This window comes from Pimephales promelas, chromosome 19 (genome assembly GCF_988280905.1).
Source record: "Pimephales promelas chromosome 19, fPimPro1.hap1.1, whole genome shotgun sequence".
NCBI lineage: Eukaryota > Metazoa > Chordata > Actinopteri > Cypriniformes > Leuciscidae > Pimephales > Pimephales promelas.
The window spans coordinates 6,740,736-6,764,130 of NC_142787.1; the positions used below are offsets into that span (position 1 = coordinate 6,740,736).

Below are 23,395 nucleotides of genomic sequence, written 5' to 3' on the forward strand. Positions count from 1 at the left end.
AATGATGAGCGAGACTTAATCTTGTCTCGACCACATGTGTTTCACCAACCACTGGGCCACAGCTCCAATAGAAACTTCTTGTTTGAGGTAAACGATGAGAGCCCTGGAAAGCATTTGAAGAGATACTTCTCAAAGGTTTTCCTTAAGGACTGTATTGTGAAGATGCGTGGGCAAAGAAACCTGGTAGCTTGTATCATCTTTCTTCACATGTCTTTTTCTCCCTCTGGTAATCACTCCATACAGTATTTCACATTTGCCCTAACATGCACTCACTCTTATCCTCCTCTGCTTCTTTTAATGGGCTGTAAATTAACTTTAAAGATTCGCCTTCACAAGGTTACATAAACTCACTGAAGAGGCTGGGAAACAAACGTGAAGGGGGATCTGGATTCATGAAGCCCTCTAATAATTCTCTGGTATGAGTTCACTTAATGGCACTGCTCACTGGACAAGGTTCTTTGGCAAGTTCCAGACATTCATTAGCTTCAACTCAATACATAAAAATGCATTGTGGACACATCACACCATAAAAATCCACAATGTTAACTTTGTCAGCTCAGTCAATCCATCGGCATTAGCTGTTATTGTTCTACCTGATTGGTTTCTCCTGGAAGCCTGTACATTTTATCTTCTCTACACACAGGCAACAGAAAGAACGGTCATAGACAGTGTCCATTGTTCTTTCATTTATACCGTGAGTTGCTAAATACAGCTGCCATGTTTCGGACAAAGGAAAGAGGCTCTATCATCCACTGCTCATTAATATCAATGAGCTGACATAGAAGGAATATGCAGGGACACAGTTTTCGGATACAAACAGTGTTCTGGAGTGTCTTTAACCCTTTGAATCAGTCCAGGTTTGTCCCTGGAGCGTATAATCACACCGGTGTAATTACAACGTTCAGTTCACCACACAGACTATATAAATTGACGACGTGTTTTATTCACATCAGATACACATTGTGTATGTATTAGGTAACTATAAAATGTACTCTATTCTTCTCCCACTTCACCGGCCACTTACTTTCATGTATTTCGGGATGTGGATGAATTGATATATTGTAAATCCAACAGATATGACTGTCTGAATTGCGGTGCAAACTAACATAGCGGCGCCCATCATGCGTTATAGATCAGATAACATGATCATTATAAGAATGTTGATACATTCTAAAATAACAGTCACATTAAAAAACGTACTCTGGGGAGTCAGCTGGAATACATGTGAAAGGGTTAAAAACTGCAATTTGTTAGGATGGTAGTATCATTCTGGGTGGTTTTCTTGATACTAATAAATTATCAGTACTTAATCAAACACACTGGGACTATCATCAGTTTTCAAAATGTCACATTTCTGATGACCTGGTTGATCCTTCACTGGCAACTGATACACACACTGATCAGCTATATGGTATTCAGTTACTTGAGCTGCGGGAGAGATACAAAGACATCCTTATCTGTCAATCAGTGCAAAGCTTTCGGCTAAGCCCCCACACAGGAGATGTAAACCCAAAGAAAATGAATTAACATTGGATGGAGTCTGCTCTGCTGTTGCTGTGGGCTGAAGGCAGTCGTTCCGCCATGTTTACCTTATTGTGTTGCTGCATTTCCAGCTCCACAATAGAGTAGACAGCCTCTTGAGATGATTCAGTACAAAATATGCTCAGATGGAGAAAAAACGTTCACAAACACTCTGGCACTATGAAAGACTTGTTTATTGTAGCTTCTAGTGTTGTCAAAAATACTGATATTTTAACATGGATCAATACTGATTGATTCCAATACACCTTTCTGCAGTATCAATAGACTAATGTTAGCTGTGCTTTCTTGCTCTCCTCTCTGACAATGAGTTGACACACACCCGCCCCTCTCATTCAGTCAGCTGTCTCATTCACTCCAGTTAAATACTGTTGGTGTGACCGGGTCTGAATTTTGCACATAATTCTACTCATTCCCACAGATTAAGCGCTCAGATTCAAAGCACACTCCATACATAATAAAGCCGCCTCTGATATACACTCACCTAAAGGATTATTAGGAACACCTGTTCAATTTCTCATTAAAGCAATTATCTAAACCAATCACATGGCAGTTGCTTCAATGCCTTTAGGGGTGTGGTCCTGGTCAAGACAATCTCCTGAACTCCAAACTGAATGTCAGAATGGTAAAGAAAGGTGATTTAAGCAATTTTGAGTGTGGCATGGTTGTTGGTGCCAGATGGGCCGGTCTTAGTATTTTACAATCTGCTCAATTACTGGGATTTTCACACACAACCATTTCTAGGGTTTACAAAGAATGGTGTGAAAAGGGAAAAACATCCAGTATGCTGCAGTCCTGTGGGAGAAAATGCCTTGTTGATGCTAGAGGTCAGAGGAAAATGGGCCGACTGATTCAAGCTGATAGAAGAGCAACTTTGACTGAAAAAAACACTCATTACAACCGAGGTATGCAGAAAAGCATTTGTGAAGCCACAACACGCACAACCTTGAGGCGGATGGGCTACAACAACAGAAGACCCCACCAGGTCCCACTCAGCTCAACTACAAATAGGAAAAAGAGGCTACAATTTTCAAGAGCTCACCAAAATTGGACAGCTGAAGACTCGATTTGTGTTGAGACATTCAGATGGTAGAGTCAGAATTTGGCGTAAACAGAATGAAAACATGGATCCATCATGCATTGTTACCACTGTGCAGGTGTAATGGTGTGGCCCCTTAGTGCCAATTGGGCATCGTTTAAATTCCACGGTCTACCTGAGCATTGTTTTGACCATGTCCATCCTTTATGGCCACCATGTACCCATCCTCTCATGGCTACTTCCAGCAGGATAATGCACCATGTCACAAAGCTCGAATCATTTCAAATTGGTTTCTTGAACATGTCAATGAGTTCACTGTACTAAAATGGCCCCCACTGTCACCAGATCTCAACCCAATAGAGCATCTTTGGGATTTAGGTGGAACGGGAGCTTTGTGTCCTGATTGTGCGTCCCACAAATCTCCATCAACTGCAAGATGCTATCCTATCAATATGGGCCAATATTTCTAAAGAATGCATTCAGCATCTTGTTGAATCAATGCCACATAGAGTTAAGGCATTTCTGGAGGCGAAAGGGGGTCAAACACAGTATTATTATGGTGTTCCTAATAATCCTTTAGGTGAGTGTACAAGAGCCATAATTAGCTATTTTTTGCGGCTTATTAATGGTCAAATACACTCAAAAGTAATGTCACAAGGTCCATATTGGTGAGTATTAATGTAAACACAGACATTAACAGTTCAGGAAGAATGTGTAACAGTATTTTAGATCCCTGCGAGTGTCAGGTCTTCAAGGGACCGCAGCCTAATAAACGTGCAACTCTCTGGGCCCTATTTTAACGATCTGAAACGCAAGTGTCAAAGCGCAAGTAACTTTGTGGGCGGGTGCTATTTTCCCGGCGGAATAAATGCCTCTTGCTCCTGGCGCAAATCTAAAAGGGGTTGGTCTGAAGTAGCTTCATTATTCATAGGTGTGGTTTGGGCGTAACGTGAAATAAACCAATCAGAGCGCCATCCAACATACCCTTTAAGAACAGGTGCGCATGTTGCATGACGGTTTGATATTATAACGGCGGGTTTACCAGGCGCGCGCCAGGATCGTTCACAGCCGATGAGACCGACGTTCTTGTCAGGGCAGTGAAAGACAGAGAAGTGACGTTGTATGGGGATGGGAGAAACCCTCGCACATCAGCGTCGGTTAAACATTATATACGGATGTTTCTTGCCACTATTGGGCAAACAGGTCTGATCCTTCAGTACTATAATTAGCCTTAAAAATGGGTAATTAGGTTTTTCCAGCTTCATGTAAACCACAATGATTTCCCTCAGGTTTTTCCTTGTTATAATGTATGATTTGCAAAAATAAAAACTGCTGCATCTGTTTGATGAGAGAATCAAAGTGTATGTGCGCTGTGCACCCGCTACATTGTGGCCAAGCATGCGCACTTAAAATAGCATTATTAACATACCGCAACACGCCACTGACTTTAGACCAGGCTTTTTCTGGTCAGTGGCGCAATTGTTTTCTGGAAGTGTAAAATAGCACCAGGGAATGTTTGCGCCGAAACACGCCTCCTTTTCTGTGCCGATCCACCCAGTGAGCACAAGTTCATTTCCTAGTTTACCGAACGTGCGTCTTTGGAGGAAAAAAGCCCGCTTTGCGCGCGTGTAAGATAGGAATGAGACATGCGTTTGTGTATAAAGTCATTTGTGCCGGGTGCAAGATAGAGCCCTCTATGTTGTTAATGTTAATCAAACAACAAAAGAAAAATAGAGAATCACTTACTGCTCTTGACTGATTAATCTCTATTTATAATTTTTTTTTAAATGAAGATTATCCAATGCTATTTTAAATTTGATTAATTTGTTTCTTTATTCAGCTTCTTACCTGAATACTACTGTTAGACCTACCTAAAAATAAGAAAGCAGTGTATTTCATTTGTATCTTTATTCCATTGTATTTATTATTATTTGTAATTTGTTTATTTGTTCTCATTTTATTACAGTTTACTTTTTTCATTTTGAATTTTTTTCCTTGTGGTGTCGAAAATGGTATCGAAAATGATACATTTCAATGTACCTTGTTGAAGTTAGAAATTTGAGCACCATAACAACACTAGTAGCTTCTGTTATTTACATACTTTAAGGGATAGTTCACTTTGAAATTAATTTTTTGATATGTTTTAGCTTACCTCAAGGGCATGCAAGATGTAGGTGTCTTTGTTTCCACAGTATTTTCAATTTTGACATTTTTCAGTCAAACCGTTGTTGTCTATCAGTCATACACTGGAGGCTAAGGGGGTCCACCAAAAAGCATGCACAGAGAAGTCAAAATTAAACATGATTTAATGACTAATGATGGCCTAAGACACGAAACGAGTGGTTTGTGTGAGAAAACGAACAGTATTTATATCGTTTTTACCTCGTGTAATCACAGTGACGTCCAAGTGATCTGAATCAGTTGTGCAATGTCCAACTGAACCGAACTGAATCAGTTCAATGTTACGCCAGAAGTGATCGCTTCTGTGTGACGTCACTCAACATTTACACAGAGATTTCAGAAGTTTTACCTTTAACTAAACATATTTAGATATACCGAAATCGTCTTCCATTGCGGTTTCCCGTATATCTAAATATGTTTAGTGAAAGGTAAAACTTCCGAAATCTCTGTATAAACAAAGAGTGACGTAGGCACGCAAGTGATCACTTCCGGCGCATGCGCAGACCAAAGCGCCCGTCAGATCATTTTGTCATGGCTATGATTACAAGAGGTAAAAACGATATAAATACTGTTCGTTTTTTCACACAAACCCCTCGTTGCGTGTCTTAGGCCATCAATGTGTACTTATATTTACGAGTCATTAAATCATGTTTAATTTTGACTTCTCTGTGCATGCTTTTTGGTGGACCCCCTTAGCCTCCAGTGTATGACTGATAGACAACAACGGTTTGATTGAAAAATGTCAAAATTGAAAATACTGTGGAAACAAAGACACCTACATCTTGGATGCCCTTGAGGTAAGATAAAACATATCAAAAATTAATTTCAAAGTGGACTATCCCTTTAAAGGATATTGCTAATTTTTCAGCATGATAATATCTATAATGGGCTCTTGTGACTATTTTTTAGAATTGCATCGAGGAAATTTATTAATTCCATCCTCTTTAACCTCCTAAGTCCAGAGATTTTAAACATACAATCGGGGCTCTAGACCAGTTCAAGGAATGAAATCAAAAACCGAAAGCTAACAAATTTTAACAGGAACATAAACAATAACGAAAATGAAACTGAAGTTTAATCATGCTAAACCGAACGTTTATTAGAAATTACCTATTATCGGTTAATAATATTATTTTTGTCACGGGGTGTGGTGGTGGAGTGCAGGCAGAAGGAACAGGAGGAGTCCAGGTTAACACGAAGATACTAATTTATTACAGAATACAGGCAGGAAGACAGGGTTTCACCGAGTAACATTCACACTGACCGACAAAGACTGACTGAATGAGGGAGAACTAAATACAAGCAGGAATCAGACATAATGAGGTGAGAACAGGTGACACAGATGATAAAGACGAGGAACAGGTCTAATGAGGGAGTGAGTTCAGGAGTGGAGACAAGAGGATCCTGGGAAGTGTAGTGCTGATGACAAGACAGACTGGTGCAGACGGAGGACTGTGACAGTACTCCCCCCTCCCGGTAGGCGTGACCTCACGCCGTAACATCAACGGGGAGGGGGGGTTTGCGCCCTGGAGGGTGTGGAGGGCGTGGTCTGGAGTAGGAGGCCCTCCAGGGCGGAGCAGGATGAGGGCGTGGCCAGGGCGGAGCAGGATGGGGGCGTGGCCAGGGCGGAGCAGGCTGAGGGCGTGGCCAGGGCGGAGCAGGCTGAGGGCGAGACCAGGGCGGAGCAGGCTGAGGGTGAGACCAGGGCGGAGCAGGCTGAGGGCGAGACCAGGGCGGAGCAGGCTGAGGGCGAGACCAGGGCGGAGCAGGCTGAGGGTGAGACCAGGGCGGAGCATGATGAGGGCGTGGCCAGGGCGGAGCAGGATGGGGGCGTGGCCAGGGCGGAGCAGGATGGGGGCGTGGCCAGGGCGGAGCAGGCTGAGGGCGTGGCCAGGGCGGAGCAGGATGGGGGCGTGGCCAGGGCGGAGCAGGCTGAGGGCGTGGCCAGGGCGGAGCAGGCTGAGGGCGAGACCAGGGCGGAGCAGGCTGAGGGCGAGACCAGGGCGGAGCAGGCTGAGGGCGAGACCAGGGCGGAGCAGGCTGAGGGCGAGACCAGGGGGCTCAAGGAGAAGCGCATAACACGGGTAGCGACGACGGCAGATCGAGAGAGAAACAGGCCTGATTTTATGTTGTGTTTGGTTTCTGTTGTGTGTAAAGGCCAATTTATACTTCTGAGTAGGGTGCGCGCAGTAGATACGGCGTAGCATACGCACAGACGCGTCCCATACCGCGTACCCTTCCGCGTTGCCTGACGCGCACCTCTTCAAAAATGTAACTACACGTCGCGACGACGCGGACCGCAAGATCGGTGATTGGTCGGCTTGGTAGCATCGCATTTCCTCCTACGCATTTCCGCACGTACCTTTTCTCACGCATTTCCACACGTACCATCTCCTCTGACATCTTCTCTCATTTCTGCCTTTCAGTTTTAGTAATTTCACTAAAATAAACAGTTTTCCCACCCCAATAAGCTCCAACTCCAACATGATCCACTCTCTTTCAGTCGCTATTGCTTGTAGTAACCTAGCCGCGAGGGATCTAAACACAGTGGAACATTAAAACCCTCCGCCGCCAACTAGCGTTTCGGAGCAGTACTGCAGAGCAACCAATACCTGAACGCAGAAGTATAAATGCTCACGACGGCGTCACCTACGTGCGAAGCCAACGCCGTACACTACGGCGTACCCTCGACGCAGAAGTATAAATTGGCCTTAACGTTACAGCAGTCGTCAATGAGGGCCTGCTGGCTTATACTTTCGTTTTGTATTTGTTCATTTTACTATTAAAATGTTTAAATGTTCGCTGGTTCCTGCCTCCTTCTTCGCACATCACCAAACCCCGTTAACATTACATTGGCAAATTCATTAGTGAATTACTCCTCGTTTGTATTTATTTCTATATGGTGAATTACTGCATGTTACCTGGATGTTTAATCAGGTGAAACTATCACAACACAAATGTCTGTGTGCTCGTCTGATTCAGAGATTTCCTCCAGGAGAAATTGCCATCGTTGAAATTCTCTGCAGCAGACGACTCTGTGTCCGTAGGCCGTAGCACGCACCGAGAGCACAGGCAATAGCAAGCCGCCCAGTGCCAGAGTCAGTGCGGGGTCCTCGACCGCGACAGGCAGCCGTCTCCTGCTCCTCCATGACCCTCAGCTGCTCTAAACTATACTGCGATTTGTAAAAGCCACGAACATTGGATTCGAGCAGCAGAATTTCAAAATCCTCTTCTTCCATATCATGTTTAGTTTCTTCCGTCATTGTCATAACTTACTATCTCCACAGCGCTTGTTAGCTTGGCTTCCAAACAAGATGGCAGATATTGATTTCAGTTTCTGCAAGTGAAGTCCCACCCACTGATCTGTAATAGGTCTGTAGGGTGAGTGGGTCCCACACCCTGGAATAATAATGAGCTAATCTTTGTAGTTCTAAAGATTTTAATGAAATATGACTTCCTGCTTATCGTGACGCAAAATGACGATTTTTTTATGTCACAATAAGCAGGAAGTACAACACTTAAATCCTTATTTCTCCCATCTCAGGGGAAAATAAGAGAATAAACCATGACCATTCAAAAATATGACTGGGTTTCTAAAGATGCAAAGCTTAATGCAAATGGGTAAAGTGACCCTTTAAAAGTAATATGAAAATGATTTTCAGGTAATATATTCCGAGCTTTGTGTTTGTTTTTAAAAACCACCGACAAATAGTGTAGTATATGTACTAAGCAGAAAAAAATGGAAAAAAAAACTTTTTTTTTTAAAGATGCAAAGCTTAATGCAAATGGGTAAAGTGACCATTTAAAAGTAATATGAAAATGATTTTCAGGTAATATATACCGAGCTTGGTGTTTGTTTTTAAAAACCAGCGACAAATAGTGTAGTATATGTACTTTTTTTTAAATAATGAAACACCATGTTGTAAAAATGTGTGTTGTGGCTTTATGTGCTCCGGTTATCCTTCACTGCTACTTTACACTCCCTCATCCTGATCATTACCTCATCGAGACACACATTTAAGCACACATATCGCCTACCCTTACCGTTTGGCATCATTTAGAGAAAGGACTATTTGCTTTGCTAAGCTCCAGCGGATCTCCAACGATTCTCATGTGTTTGTGCTCAATAATATCTGTTAAATTACCACTACCAAAACGAGGTGTATGCATCTTGACATCACTGATCTCCTCATCCTCAATCTCCACCATCATTTATCTATCGTCACAAACTGCTATAATTCTGAATTGCTTTCTGGCTTTTACAATCTGCTCATCTTATGCAACAAATCTGTATACCTTATTTCCACTAACATTCCGAGTCTGATATTCTGTAACGTGTGTTACCCCCCCCCCCCCCACACACACACACACAAAAAAAGGTTGCTGCACATTTTTTTTTCTTTTTTTTCTGAATAGACACAAAACCAACATATATTTAGAAACCCAATACTTGGGAGTTTACAGTTCAAGACTGGAGATATATAATATGGAGATATATAAGCTCAAACACAAAAAACAAAAATAAAATATTAAGATTATATATTTTTTTTTAAATATTACTTGAACAATTATAGTTATACATAATATTTCCTGGAGCTGGTGTTAGTATTCAAATCTGACCAAACTCAAGCATACTAGGCAATTTTAACTTTAAATAGTTTTTTTTCCCCTAACATAACTTAATTTAATTTGAGGTTAATTTATCTCAGTGTTCTCTCTCTGTGGCAATCTTCCCACAAATGACTAACTAATGTTGTGCATAAATGATTACAACATAAAAAAAAATAATAAAAAATCTAAATCTAACTTTTTTTTTTCCTGCCACAAGAGGACTTAGCAAAACCTAATGGAACATTGTCACATGCAGTACATGCATTTTAGACAGTTTTGCATGCTATTTTAAGGCATTTAAAGGTCAGCATTAATTGGTGCAAGGTCGCTTCCAGCGCAGCCCTTGATTGAGGACAGTACTCATCTCATCAGCTTTCTGTCTATCATGCCCTCCATCCTGCCATTGCATTGTTCATCAGGGAATCACAGCCCCAGTAGGACATAATTATTCTGAATATTTCAGGTAATTAAAGAAACAGCGCTTGGCTGCATATTCAAAACCCCATTTGCAACTTTTGGGAAATAATGCTGCCAAATCCCAGAGCAGGGATTTCTGCAAAGCCATATTCAATTGTGTGACAGGTTTCACTAATCCACTTGGACTTACATAAGTTATATCACTTCTCTGCCTGTCTTTCTGTTTCTATTTGCTTTTTCTCACTTCAACTAATTTTCCTACTGACGTGTTCTGCATGGCCTAATGCTATGAAACTGTCCACAGTCTAATGTAAGCATTGAGTTGCTGAGTACGCATTCAGACAGGTCGACACAGCAGTTGTATTCAAGTAGAAAAAAATACTACAGAAACTGAATAAAACATGACATTATCCTTATTTAAAGGGGTCATAAATTGCATATATATATATATATATATATATATATATATATATAAGGTTAAGACCATGCAGAACTCAGTCACTGATGAACTTGCACTGAACTAAAGTGACTGACAACTGTAGCAATTATAAAATGGGAGTTATTTGCTCACTTTCTATATCCAATTTAATCACAATTAAAATAACAGATTAAAACAGATATAAAATACAGTAGTGTTACTTTGACGTACCATCATAAATGGGATCGCCTTGAGAGACCAATCTACTCCAAGTGTATTAAAACGAGCCAAATGCTATTAATTGCATCAGCTGCTCTGCTTGCAGCACGAGCATGTAATGAGCAGCATGTGCGTCGCATATTTGCTTTTCGCTTTGGAGCCGAGCAGTTCTAATGTTCCTGCTCTACAATCTTCTGACCGTGTTAAACTTCAAAAGAAGAAAGCAAGTCAGGAGAACGCCTCTTCGAAGCTGGTGTTGGTGTTACAGTGCATACAGCGCTGACCACGATCTCATAGAGAGCAAAACAGCTGTCTTCACATCTCAGAATGTTGTGCCTTCAATGAGAATGTGAGGACTCACATCAGGCTTGCACTTTTTTCCTGTTTGTGTAGCTGAGGTGGGTGCTTAAGCACCAGAGATGTAGTTCTATTGTCTTTTTATCAATATGTCATTTAAACCGTGTGTTTCTCGATGCGGTCGTTTCCTATCGTCATATGATGGCCATGATAACTGTTTCATGTGCCTGGGCTTAAGCGTTCTGAAACTATGCTCGTGAGTGGTTTATGTTCTCTCTTGAGAGGATGACCATGTCGGCACGTTATTCGTCTTGCCTTTCTCGTTTAAGGCTGACACCGGTTGTCACAGCAACCCAGCACACGTCGTCGGCACTCAAGATGCGCTGTCAAGACTCAAGTGCCTCATATGAGGTGGAGTCACCTAGCCTTTGTCCCGATCTAGTTCTTCTTTTAGTGCGCCAGAAAAGGGTTACTTCTGGGTAAAGCCAGGGTGATTGGAGGATGATAGTGAGGGCTTCCCTTATGTGTTTGTGGGTGGTTATATTCTCTTATGAGAACATGACCACAACAGCACATTGTTCATCTTGCCTTTCTCATTAAGGCTTAAGTGATCAGCGTGTCGTGTGCCATCGAGATGACAGCCACATTCACTGTCTCGCATGCCTGGCAGCTTCTAGATGGGATTGCTGGTCATTCACATGATGGACCTAGCATTTCATTAAGGCTCCACGGGAGGATTAGATGTCGATCGCTGCATCACAGAGAAGGCTGTTACGGTCTGGAAATGAAGATTTTAGTCTAGTTTTAGTCGACGAAAGACATAGTCTAGTTTTAGTCAATGAAAATTGTATTTTAGTCTCTTTTTAGTAGGCAATTCTATTTAACCCAGTCAATATATAAGAAGCCTACCTAGTAGTAGGCTAGCCTATAGACGAAACCAATTTTTTTCCAAAATTTTTAGCCAAACCTATTTCAAACAATCTTATCTTCTTATACTTATCTTCTTATATTATTGTTACCTTATAGACTCAAGAATGCATCCAGGAAGACGCTCTGAATTGAATTTACAACATATTTATTTTACCAACCAAACATGTTGAAATTAAAGTTTTTCCAAATGTCATTTTTTCTTTTTCTCCCAAAGACGAATCCCTTTCTCTGTAACAGACTTAACTTTGTTTGTTGTCATTTATGCTAAAGCCTGTTTCACACATACTCCATTTGCAGTGCGTATTTTTCCCGCACCCATGTTACAGTTATGATTAGCGCTCATACCGCGCGTTCTGGGAGCGGTGCGTGCATAACAGCAGAGCAGAGATCTACACACTACCTCAACAACGCGACAAAATGGATGTAGGCTAATTTAAAATACTGATTTGAAATAAAAAATAGAGGATAAATGTTGTGATTGTGGTACAGCCGTAGATCAGTTGCGCACTGCAAACGCAGCACATGTGAAAGCAATAACGCACGCTGCTCCTGCATACTGCAACACGCACCGCATACACGCTACACACGGAGTGTGTGTGAAACAGCTGTAACTCACGCAACTGCTTCTTCTAAATAATGCCGCGAGTGGGGCTTGCTTGAGGATCTGAAGTCGCATGCGTTTGCACAGTGCAATCTAATGCAGCCCCTGAAGTGACACAGGAAACAGAAATGCTGCATACTAATAATGTAAGTAGGCTAAGCGAGACGAGATAACGTTAACATTTCGTCTCGTTTTGGTCAACGAAAATGAAGAGACATTTTAGAATAGTTTTTATTTTTGTAAACCACATTTAGTCTCGTTTTTATTCGTCAACGATATTGCATTATACATTTAGTTATAGTCATCGTCACACGACCAGCATTTACGTTGCGTCTCGTCTCGTTTTCGTCACGTGATAAAGGTTCGTTGACGATGATATTTAGTCATAATTTTCGTTGACGAAGGCAACACTACTGTGGAAGGCTACAGTCATAATGCCTGAGGGTAGTTTTGAGTCAAAGTTGAACTGCGCATGCTGAATGACTGTGTTTAAAGTCACAGCGTTGGTCCTCTGCCAGATAATGTCCACCTTATGGCTCGTTTCCACTGAGGGGTAAGGTACAGTACGGTACAGTACAGTACGGGTCGGGTCCACCATGATCAGGCTTGCGTTTCCACCGCCAACAGTACCCTTACTTGATAGGCGTGGTATGCTGGAAAGAAGCGATCGACGTTATTTTCGCGCGAAGAAAGTGACATAGTAAACAACAACAATGGATGACAGACAGCAGATCTTGTCACTAGAAAAAAGCGCTGGCATTAGGCGTTTCCAAGAAGCCAACGCAAAGTCCGACTCAGGAGAATGATCCTGAGGACGCGAGTCCAGTAATTCTGTTATGGAACAGCGCGTTCTACTACTCCGGTTATCTCTGTATGTATATTTTAGGCAACAATAAAACGAAATATGTTATAAAACACCACTCTGCTTCTTTTCGATTCCATTTCAATACATTTTAAACATTCTAAAGCACATAAATGTGGTTCAGGCAACGCATAGCCTATTGATTATCACTGCATGTAGCCTATGTAAGTTAACGTTATATTTATAACAAAACTAAATATAAAACAACCCTGCCTCTTTTCGTTTAAATTTAAAAATATTAAACATATTCAGGCAATATGTAACGTAATGTATTGCATATCGCATTGGTACAAATGTTGTAATAAACAACATTACAGATGATCTTGTAATAGAATAAAAAAATGACAACTATCTCTTTTTGTTGAATTTCAGTTTTATCAATAATAGCCATTATAAAAGTATACGTAAAAGGTACAAAATACAGTAAAGCTTAAATAATATCAAGAAACAATTCAGTCAGTCAAATATACAAACTCAGCGCTCAAAGATATGAAACTTCACGTAGCCTTCTGCCAAAACAATTGGCCAGGTAACGAATTATAGATTCACAAGACCAAAGATCACCTGTTTATACAAGACGAACTATATCTCATGTTTAACCACTACAGAGACGTCCGAGTCAGTGGCAAACATCAGGATGACTAGCCGAGGAAAGGCTGTTCCCGGCAGGGGACACGAGCGCGAGCGTCCGGTAATCGCTTGGAATGGATCTCAGTCAAATTATCAAAAATCTATAAATAAACCACAGATTTGATCTTTAAAAAACTACTTTCTCGCCTGAAAAACTCTTAAAACTACATTTCGTGACACAATAACAGTAGTAATATATTTCAACTGTATGCTTCTAATGCCCTTGTAGCACACGCGAGTGACGATACTCCGTCCACCAATCACCGTTCTGCAGTGAGTCTAGCTCCACCTTTTAGTACCCTTTCACTGTGCTAGGTACCCCAACGGAAGGGTACCCAAAAAGTGGTACGGTACAGTTCGGCTTTTTTGTACTATTCACAACTTTTGACAGTGGAAACGCAAATAATTGTGTACCGTACCGTACCACTCAGTGGAAACGAGCCATTAGTGGTCCAGAAGCGCCCCCTGGCTAAACCTTTCAGAGATGCGAGACATCGCCAAAGTTCTCTCATTTCACTAGGTGGCCTTTCGGCGGCACTGTTGGAGACTGTGCCCTGCGGTTCTCCACAGTTCAGAAGCTGGCTGAGGTAATCAAAAGCTTGACCTGATGTGCTCCCTGACAAAGTACTCCTTCCCCAGGTGGTCCAGCTGAATTGGCGCTTCGGGACCACACAGGTCGATCTGTTGCCACCTCGGACATGTCACACTGCCAGTTATTTTACTTCCTGTCCGAGGGCTCCCACAGCACTGGCACACAGCTGGCCCCGTGGTCTATGCAAGTTGTGTTTCCCCCAGCTGTGCAAAGTCAGAGTTTGGGGCACCATAATTACCAGAATGTAAAATTTGTTATTTTATGAATTTTTCTTTTTCTTTTAAAAATGAACGGAAAGTTACTGCCCTTCTTAGTACAAAATCACAGTGCTCACATTAATTTGTAGGCAGTTTGTGCCTTATATTGTGATCTTGCATAGCATAATAATTTAATCCAGACACATGATGCATGTGACAAATACATAACAGCTTTAATCTTTAAAGAGTTAATTGATGAACAAACTACGGCTACAGCACACTGCATTTGCGTGTGATGTGCGCACGGCAAGCACAGTACAATGGCTGTCAGCTGTATGACAGGAGTTTTACTGACATTTGGCCTGACAACATCTCATCATACCGAAGATAGCCAACTAAATAAGGACAATGTACTTTTCTCAACATCTGACAGAAGTGTCACAAGCTTTCACACACATCTTCTAAAATAAAAGTTGCATTAGAAAAAAAGAGATTTACGCTTATTGTTGTTTCTTAGACTGCACACTACTCAATCAAAATGGTCTTGTAACCCACCAGTTACAAGATTCTGTTTGATATCACTGTTTGATGTTCTGCTGAAGCTCATTCGTAACCTGCACATTTCCGCACTCATTTGATTTGTGCCTGCTGCTGAGAAGTTGGAATGCACATCTAAAAAGTCTCAAGTTTTTTTGTGGTTCTTTCTAGAACACAATTCTTGTCAATAAAAAAAGAGACAGAAACAGCAGTTGTGAGAGGGGTGGCCAAAGGGGTGGCCAAGCTTTGACCCTAGCTCTGCCGTTGGCATTGGCCTCCATTAAGAGGCTAGGGGATCTGCATGGATTTTCGATTGACAAATCGTGCCTAGAATTCGGCCCGACCAACTCTCATGTGATCCTGGAACCCTGGCCCGGATACCTGCCCAAGGTTCCTACCACTTCCTTCCAGGACCAGGTGGTGAACCTGCAAGCTCTGCCCTCGGAGGAGGCAGATCCAGCCCTCGCTTTTCTCTGTCCCATTCGTATAAACGTTGCGTACGCACAAAATGGGCATAGAAATATGCATACGCATTTTTCCACGTACATATCGGGATTTATAAAAAATAAACTTGGCGTCAATAAGTGCGCACTGTAAGGATGCTCTTGACCATGCGTACGCACTCTTTTAGAAGAGTAGGCTACGTGTTTTGGCGTCAAATGTCTTTTTGCTCACTGTTAGACAGAGAATCTAAAGAAAATTATACATCTACAGAAATATAATTTCACAAACCTATATCATCACTTGAAGCAAACATCCATCCCTTCTTAAATGACCACGCCAGCACGCGCGTTGGGTCGTTTTGTGAAACTGACGCATATAGCATAATCTAACGGCAGATGGAGTAAAACCGTAAATCTTCATAATGAGTCCAAATCATAAGTGCATGTTCTCAATAATAGTTTAAATAAATAAAAGAATGATTTAAACTATGTTTTACTTCTGATATAAACATTTAGATTAAATATGCCATTCTCATTAATGGAGTTAAACACTTAAAATACATGAAATCATTACTGAGAAGTTACAAAAAATTATATTCAATAAATAGAAATAGACCTATTTGTTGTGGATGCAATGCTTTTGAACACTTTCCCTCTGGCATGCTGTGTTTTAATGTTTCAACTGATAGCTAATAGCAGGTTGTCTGAGAAAATTGTTTCGTGCAAATAATGCACAACCATGTCTATCTGTTTCCATTAAAATATAAATCAATTAGAAATACTTTTTGGCCAGTGGAAAAGATTGAGAAAAACTTTCTCTGAAATGTATTTAACACTATTTGGTTTATTCATTCAAAAACAAGGCAAGGATAGGCTGCTAAAAAAAATATGTTTGTAATAATGTGACGGCACATCCGCATGAAATATTAGAACTAAAAACATCAACACACACATTAGTATCAATCACTTTACTGAATATTGTTACCTAAGAAATAAATAATTATTATCTTCAACATGCTATATATCAGAGATGATAACGTGCATAAAACAACACACACAAGTATAAATTTGTTCTTCATTCGCTGAAATTGATTCGGAACGATCAGGGAACTGAGTGACATATTTCACACTCTATGTTAAATAGAGTAACTGCATGTTAAAGAGAATAAATGGGAATCTATTTGAAAAACTTTGCGATGATGTTTGTGAACATCTTCCAATGTGTTGGTTTGACAAAATATGATTCTGACATTCCTGATTTGAATATTTTCAATAATTTTCAAAATTTGACCGATCTTGTTTTCTGAATTTTGGCAATAGATTAATTGCTAAATGAGTGATCTTGAGACGAGTCCCTGTTGTCTTCCGGTTTTACTCTCATATGCTGACGTAATAGATATAAGCTTAACAGTGACCAAACTACATTTTGTTTAAAAGATTATTAAAGTTTGATCAAATGTTGTAAAATAAAACATTTTTTCATGGTTTATTACATTTGATTACCCCTCAGCAGATTTTGACTCATATCTTTGTTTGGAATGCAACCTTAATCCCCGATATACTATATACCGATATACTGACATCATTTCACAATCAAGTTTTTTTCGGGAGTTTGAAAACAAAATAGAAAAGTTCGCTCTGGCTGGTAAACACCTGTCACGATTCCTGTCTTGTGTTTTCCTTGTATTGTGTGGACTTTAGTTATTTCCTGTTCCGTGCCATGTTTTGTAGTCCTTTGTAGTTTTTCTTGTTGATTTAGTTCCCCCAGGTGTTTCTGATTAACCACGCCCCCTTGTTACCTTGTTAGCTTGTTTGTCTGTGTATTTAAACCTCTGTGCTTCAGTTGTTGGGTGTCGGTTGACGTTTAACTGTAGCTTTGTTTCTGAGGTTTGTTCTGAGTTCCTGTTTCTGAGTTTCTTTGTTTTCCTTGGATTTCCCTTTTGTTTGGATATTATTATTATTATTAAAACTAGTGTACGCATTTGGATTCCTCCTTGCCTCATCGTTACAACACCTTCAAACTACCATTGGTCTGTGCTGATTACTTCTTTGATATAGAAATCTTCTCAGGTTTATTTCTTCTGTTCAGTCCAGAGTCAGATGTCCACATGTAAAGTGTAAAAAAAAATAACGCACCGGAGAACAGCTTTAAAGTAGAAAATAACGTTGTAATCCCCAAGTGACACTGTTTTTCATATTTAATGCTGTGAAGCTGTTTGCTTTAAAGCAACATATTGTATAAGTGGAATAAATAATCGTAATGTGACTAGACTGGAGTGCAAAGTAGCAGAGCTAATGCAAACATGTTCACATCGCTATGATCAGATCCTTTCTTAAAGGAGAACTCCGGCGAACAATGAACTTTTGGTCTAATAAAACATCGGTACATAGTCAACCGTTCTCTGAGATTTATTTTCATGATAATCGAATGTAAAGAGTTTTATCTCTAAAAACTGTTTAGCGTATAATGCTAGTAATGGGGGCAGACAGGAGCCATCTTAAAAAATAGTCTCGATATGTCGATCCCTGAACGCCGCTCATACAGTTCAGAAGTTCGCTGAACTTCATACAGTTCAGATCACTCAGCACAACGTTCGTGGTTTGACTTATCGAGACTATTTTTTAAGATGGCTCCTGTCTGTATACACGAAGTGAACTGTCTTCATGAAGTATTTTCTTATTAAACGGTCTGTACACTTACAAAGTTCTCAATGCTTCGTTTTGCATGTATGGAGCCTCATTATGTTACTGCGTTAGTGTGGCGCTATTTTGAGCCTTGTTAGTGGTATAAACTAGCGATTTCTTTTTACTTAGTCAATGCCCCCATTACTAGCGTTATACGCTAAATAGTTTTTAGAGATAAAACTCTTTACATTCGATTATCATGAAAACAAATCTCAGAGAACGGTTGACTATGTACCGATGTTTTATTAGACCAAAGACTCATTGTTTGTCGGAGTTCTCCTTTAAGCTGTTATTTTTGTACAGTGTGTGTATTTCTAATAACTTTTTACCCCTAGACAAAACAAAAAAGAACTTTGCCGTGAGTATATTGGGGCCTTAACTTCCTTTACGAAACCTGGAACACTTCCTTTACAAGACCTGAATCTCTTTCTTTTTTTCTTCTCCACAGGGTTGTAACCGGGCACAGAGAACCAATTCCCGATGACAGCAAAGACAACATCACCATCTTTACCCGGATATTGGACCGCTTGCTGGATGGTTATGATAACAGATTGCGTCCTGGACTAGGAGGTAAGATGAATACATGTACACATTTCTTTCCTCATTGTCTCTGTTTTGCACTTGCTGGCCTTACTGTTAGCTTTTAGATGGAGTAAGATCTTTCTCAGTCTTGCTTTCATTTTTACACTTCTTGCAACTAGTCTCACACCTCTCAGATCTACAACAGATGCTGTCCACAATGCTCTCCCGAGATCACTTACAAAGCCTTAGTTTGAAGCTGCAGTACAGAGTTTTTCCTCTTTGTCGCCTGATGGAGTTTTGGTTCCTTGCCACTGTTGGCTTGCTTTTGGCTTGCTTAGTTGGGAACATTTAATATTCAACAATATTATTGATCTGTGTTGTATTATTTTCATGTTATCAATTTAAAGCTGCTTTGATACAATCTGTATTGTAAAAAGCTCTATATAAATAAATTTGACTTGACTTGACTCGCCATTTCTAGTTGTCACTGGTGATTGTCGTTTGAACCTTTCTGGATCCGCCAAACTGATAAGTTTAATTATATCAAGTGCAGTGAGAAAAGGCTATAAATCTCCACCTCCAACACGCAAACACGGATCCTCACATGCAATATAGCCTACTAGTCGAGACTCCTTCTTTATGTGTACAGATATGACATAATGACGGAAAGACATGCTCGAATCTCCTGAGGAAATCCACCACAAGCACTGGAATTAAAAACATTACTACAGGCTTACTGCTTTGAATGGAGCTAAGGCAAGCAGACAGTTTTGAACACTGACTGGTTGTGTATTTTCTCAAATATGTATTTTGGATAATTTTTAATCCCAAAAATGCTACGGAGTGCAGCTTTAAAGGTGCCATGTGTAAGAATTGAGGTTAAAAAATGAGCTACACACATCAAAGAATGAGAAGAAATTAGGTTGTCAAATAATGATGTAATTTAAAGGGGGGGATTGATTGCGATTTCACTTTTTTTATTTTAAATAGTGTGTAATGTTGCTTTTGGTGCATGAACAGTATCTGCAAAGTTGCAGCGCTGAAAGTTCAGTGTAAGCAGAGATATCGTCTTTTAAAAATCAGGAAGTATGTTGCCTACAAAAACGACTCGATTGGGACTACAGCTGGGTTTTAGACGTCACTAACCCATACATTTACGTCAACCCTCCCTCCGGAATATGCAAAAAAATGGCATGCCCAAATTTCTGCGGCTCGTCGAGTGTGTTATGTTCAGCCTGCTGTCAGGTCTTCTGTGTTCGAGACTCCCACGGACGCTGTACTTCGTCAACAATGGATACAATTTATGTTTGATTATGTTCCTGAAAGTGACGATCATAATTTAGCTCTTTGTGCTGCGCATTTTATGGAAGACAGCTTCCAGAATCTCCACGAGTTCAACACCGGATTTAACAAGAAACTGTTACTAAAACATGAAGCAGTTCCAACTTTAAAACCAGAGGCAGCTGTTGTTGGGCCACAACCTGTAAGTAGACTAAGACTTAATCATTTTAAATGTATTTGCATGTATAATTCCAGACGTAGCCTTGTGTTTTAATTTTTTTCAAATGCCAGCACTGGCTTTATAGCCACTAGACTACTAGTTATGCTATTTTGTGTCTACGACAAACACATATAAACATTATGGACCTGAATTTTGTATTAATGTTAAAGTACTAATATATGTATTAGTACATATTAGTATGTATGCTTTATGACGTTATTTTCGATTTGATCAAGAACGTAAACTAATGCCAACGCTGTTTGAGTATAACATTAGTAGCCAATCAGTTGCTATTGTTGCCAGTCAGATGCTATTGTGTTAAACAAATGTGTATAAAGTTAAAAAATTTAACAAATTATCATTCAGAAACGTTTAGTTAGAGCCGTGTGTGGTGAGGTTCTGTGTACTCTCTTCATCGCTGCTTTCTTGGTCTGATTCTGCCTCAAACTGATACTGCAGTTCGACACCATTATTTACATGACTGGACCGGAGCACTAGCACGTTTCGCCCGTAAAGGTAATGGGTGTTAACCTTCCGGACAACGTGAGCGACAGTTTAGCCAATCACCACACACCGGCCCAAACTAACCAATCTGAGCCCACTGCCTGTTTCTGAGGGAGTGGTTTCATAGAATCAGGAAGTCAACCAGTCATTCAGATGACAGAGGAGAGTGCGGCTTACAATAAAGGTGAAGTGAAAAATAAGACTTTTTTTTAAAAAAGAAAAACCACGAATACGTTATATTGCACCCCATAAACAGAATCATGCAAAGTAAAAAAAGCAGTATCACTGTATCTTTCAACAGTGTTCGTGTTCTTTTACCATTAGCTAGTAGAGATGATCGGTTCACGTGCGCTAGGGATCTGTCGTGTAACATTTACAAGCACCAAAATGGAATTTATTGTTTAAATTGCATAATAAAATTGACAGAATCTAAGAGCTGTGATTTTTTTTATATCATAACTAACCTGCTCTGTTTAGTCTGTCGGTCTCCTTGTCCTCTTTGCTTTGCTATTTTTCTGTGCCTGACAAAATTGATGCGTGGCGTGAGTGCATGTGAAAAGTGTCAATTGTGTGTGTCTCACGATGAATTCCTGAGAGTTGGCAGCTCTGAATGGTGCTAGCTTGGTCATCATCAGCGAATGCTGTCTGTCAAATTAATTCAAACTAACAATAAAAATGTAATATGAACAAAACGAATACCGTAAAACTTCAAATAATAGCCCGGGCTATTCAGGATCCAGTCATTTAAAATTTAGTGTTGAGATGTTGTCATCGAGTCTCTAATCTCTAAAAATCTCCAAATGCTCCATGTGAAACTGAGGTCTTCCAACCTTTTACTATCGTATCAATTGATTTTAATTAATATGCGCGAGCGATAGAGAGCAAGACAGCGCTCATGTTGTTTGAAGACGTGAGAATGCGCGTACGTGGAGGGGCGTTCTCTATCTCTCTTTCCCTCTCTCTCTCCTCGTTATGCACCCTATCAAATGCAGCCGTCATTCTATTCTATTCATTCTATTCTATTGCTTGGCTTCGGCTAAGGCTCTAGAGTCGTTATGAAGGTAGGGGCGGAGCATAGGGACTATGCTGTTTCTCGTTTGTTATTCTAGACCAACTCACTTTCTAAAGGTATACTGCCCCCATCTGGTATGGAATGTGGAGTATGAACTGATTTTTTTTGACACAAGGCACATTTAAGAAGCCCCAGGAGTATTGTGTGTTACACAGCGCTGAAAAAAAAAAAAAAAACTGAAGTAAAATAAAGAGGAAATCCTGACCGCTGCTGTGATGGTGATTGCTCACTTTATCATAATGAAGAAGATGATCGGATCGGATTTTGGATTCAGTGCCTTACAGTTAAATGCTGGTCTCTGAGCATCAATAAACTAGTCTATTTCCTAATGACATTTGCTGAAATGTCCCACGAAGTCCATTATTTCATCTCCCTCTGTGTACATTTTTCCTTCTCCACAGAGGTCTCACAAAGGGAATCCCTAGTGACCTCTGAAAGTACAGTGCCTAAATTGTGAGCTCAGTGGTGGGCAGTCAAAAATCAAGATGTATGTTTTTGATAAATGGGCTAAGTCACATTGCCACACCGAGAGCTGTGGGCTGATGCTGTGGAGCTGGATGCCTTCCATTACTCAACTGCCCGAGTCCTGCTGTCTCCATCATCCTGGCCACCTTCCAGTCACCTCTCTTAAGCTTGATCAAATCTTTTCATTTACACACTGCTTTACATAGATGCTGATGTGTAATACAGAACTCATCACATCAAATTTGCTAACTGGAACATGACTTACTTCAGATGACTTTAAATGCCTACAGTGCATTACACACAGGACACATTTTCAAGTGCCCATATTATGTTCATTTACAAGTCTGCCAGAATACATTTACATTGTTTATGTAAAAAAAAAAAAAAAAAAAAAAAAAAAAACACACACACATACATTTCACATACTGTGCATTGGAAAAAAAACAACAAAAAGAAGTTGATGCATGTCTCCTCAAAATTACTAAATTGTTCTTTGACAGCAGGCCAAAGCAGCCATGTGGGCATTATGCAAATGTGTAACATGGTGACATAGCGAAGTAATAAAATATTATAATAATGTAATAATATTGTTAATGTAATATTAATAATGTAATATTATAATAATAAAGTAGAAATAATGGCAGAACTACAAATGACTAGTTCAGGCAAGAGTTTTCTTTTGGATAGATGAAATCCTTTTGGTGATGACTTTGTGCTTTGTAATAGTTTGCAGATCATTTACATGCACAAATTGCTACATTACACACAAAGGGAAAGTTAACAACTCCATTAAAAACTTTATAGTTCATTAAATTAAGTATTATGCTTCCCACTAGTCAGTGGCAGACCCAGTCATAGGTGACATGAGGCAGCAGTGTGTGTTCCTCCCCACGCACAGCTGCCACAGATGAACTCTCAATTTCTTATTACAATATTGGTGATATTGTGTGGTGATGGCGCAGTGGATAAGACACATGCCTTTGGTGTGAGAGCCCTGGTTCAAATCCACTGTGAGACACCACACCGCCAGCAGCCGCCCCCTAAATTCACCAAAGCATGGGCGTCAGTTTGAAATGTGCTGGGGACAGAGACGTATTCGGAAGTGCTGGGTACAATCTTGTCAACTGTGCAGC

General features: G+C 40.3%; 1 protein-coding gene across 1 annotated transcript in view; it reads left to right on the top strand.

Moving 5' to 3' along the window:
• The window catches only part of gabra3 (gamma-aminobutyric acid type A receptor subunit alpha3), a 480,166-nt gene that overhangs the window by 116,171 nt on the left and 340,600 nt on the right, over positions 1-23,395 (top strand). Inside the window, exon 3 of the mRNA XM_089123407.1 lies at positions 18,647-18,768. Within this exon, the coding sequence (XP_088979533.1) occupies positions 18,647-18,768 (122 nt within the window). The remainder of the gene's footprint in view (positions 1-18,646; positions 18,769-23,395) is intronic.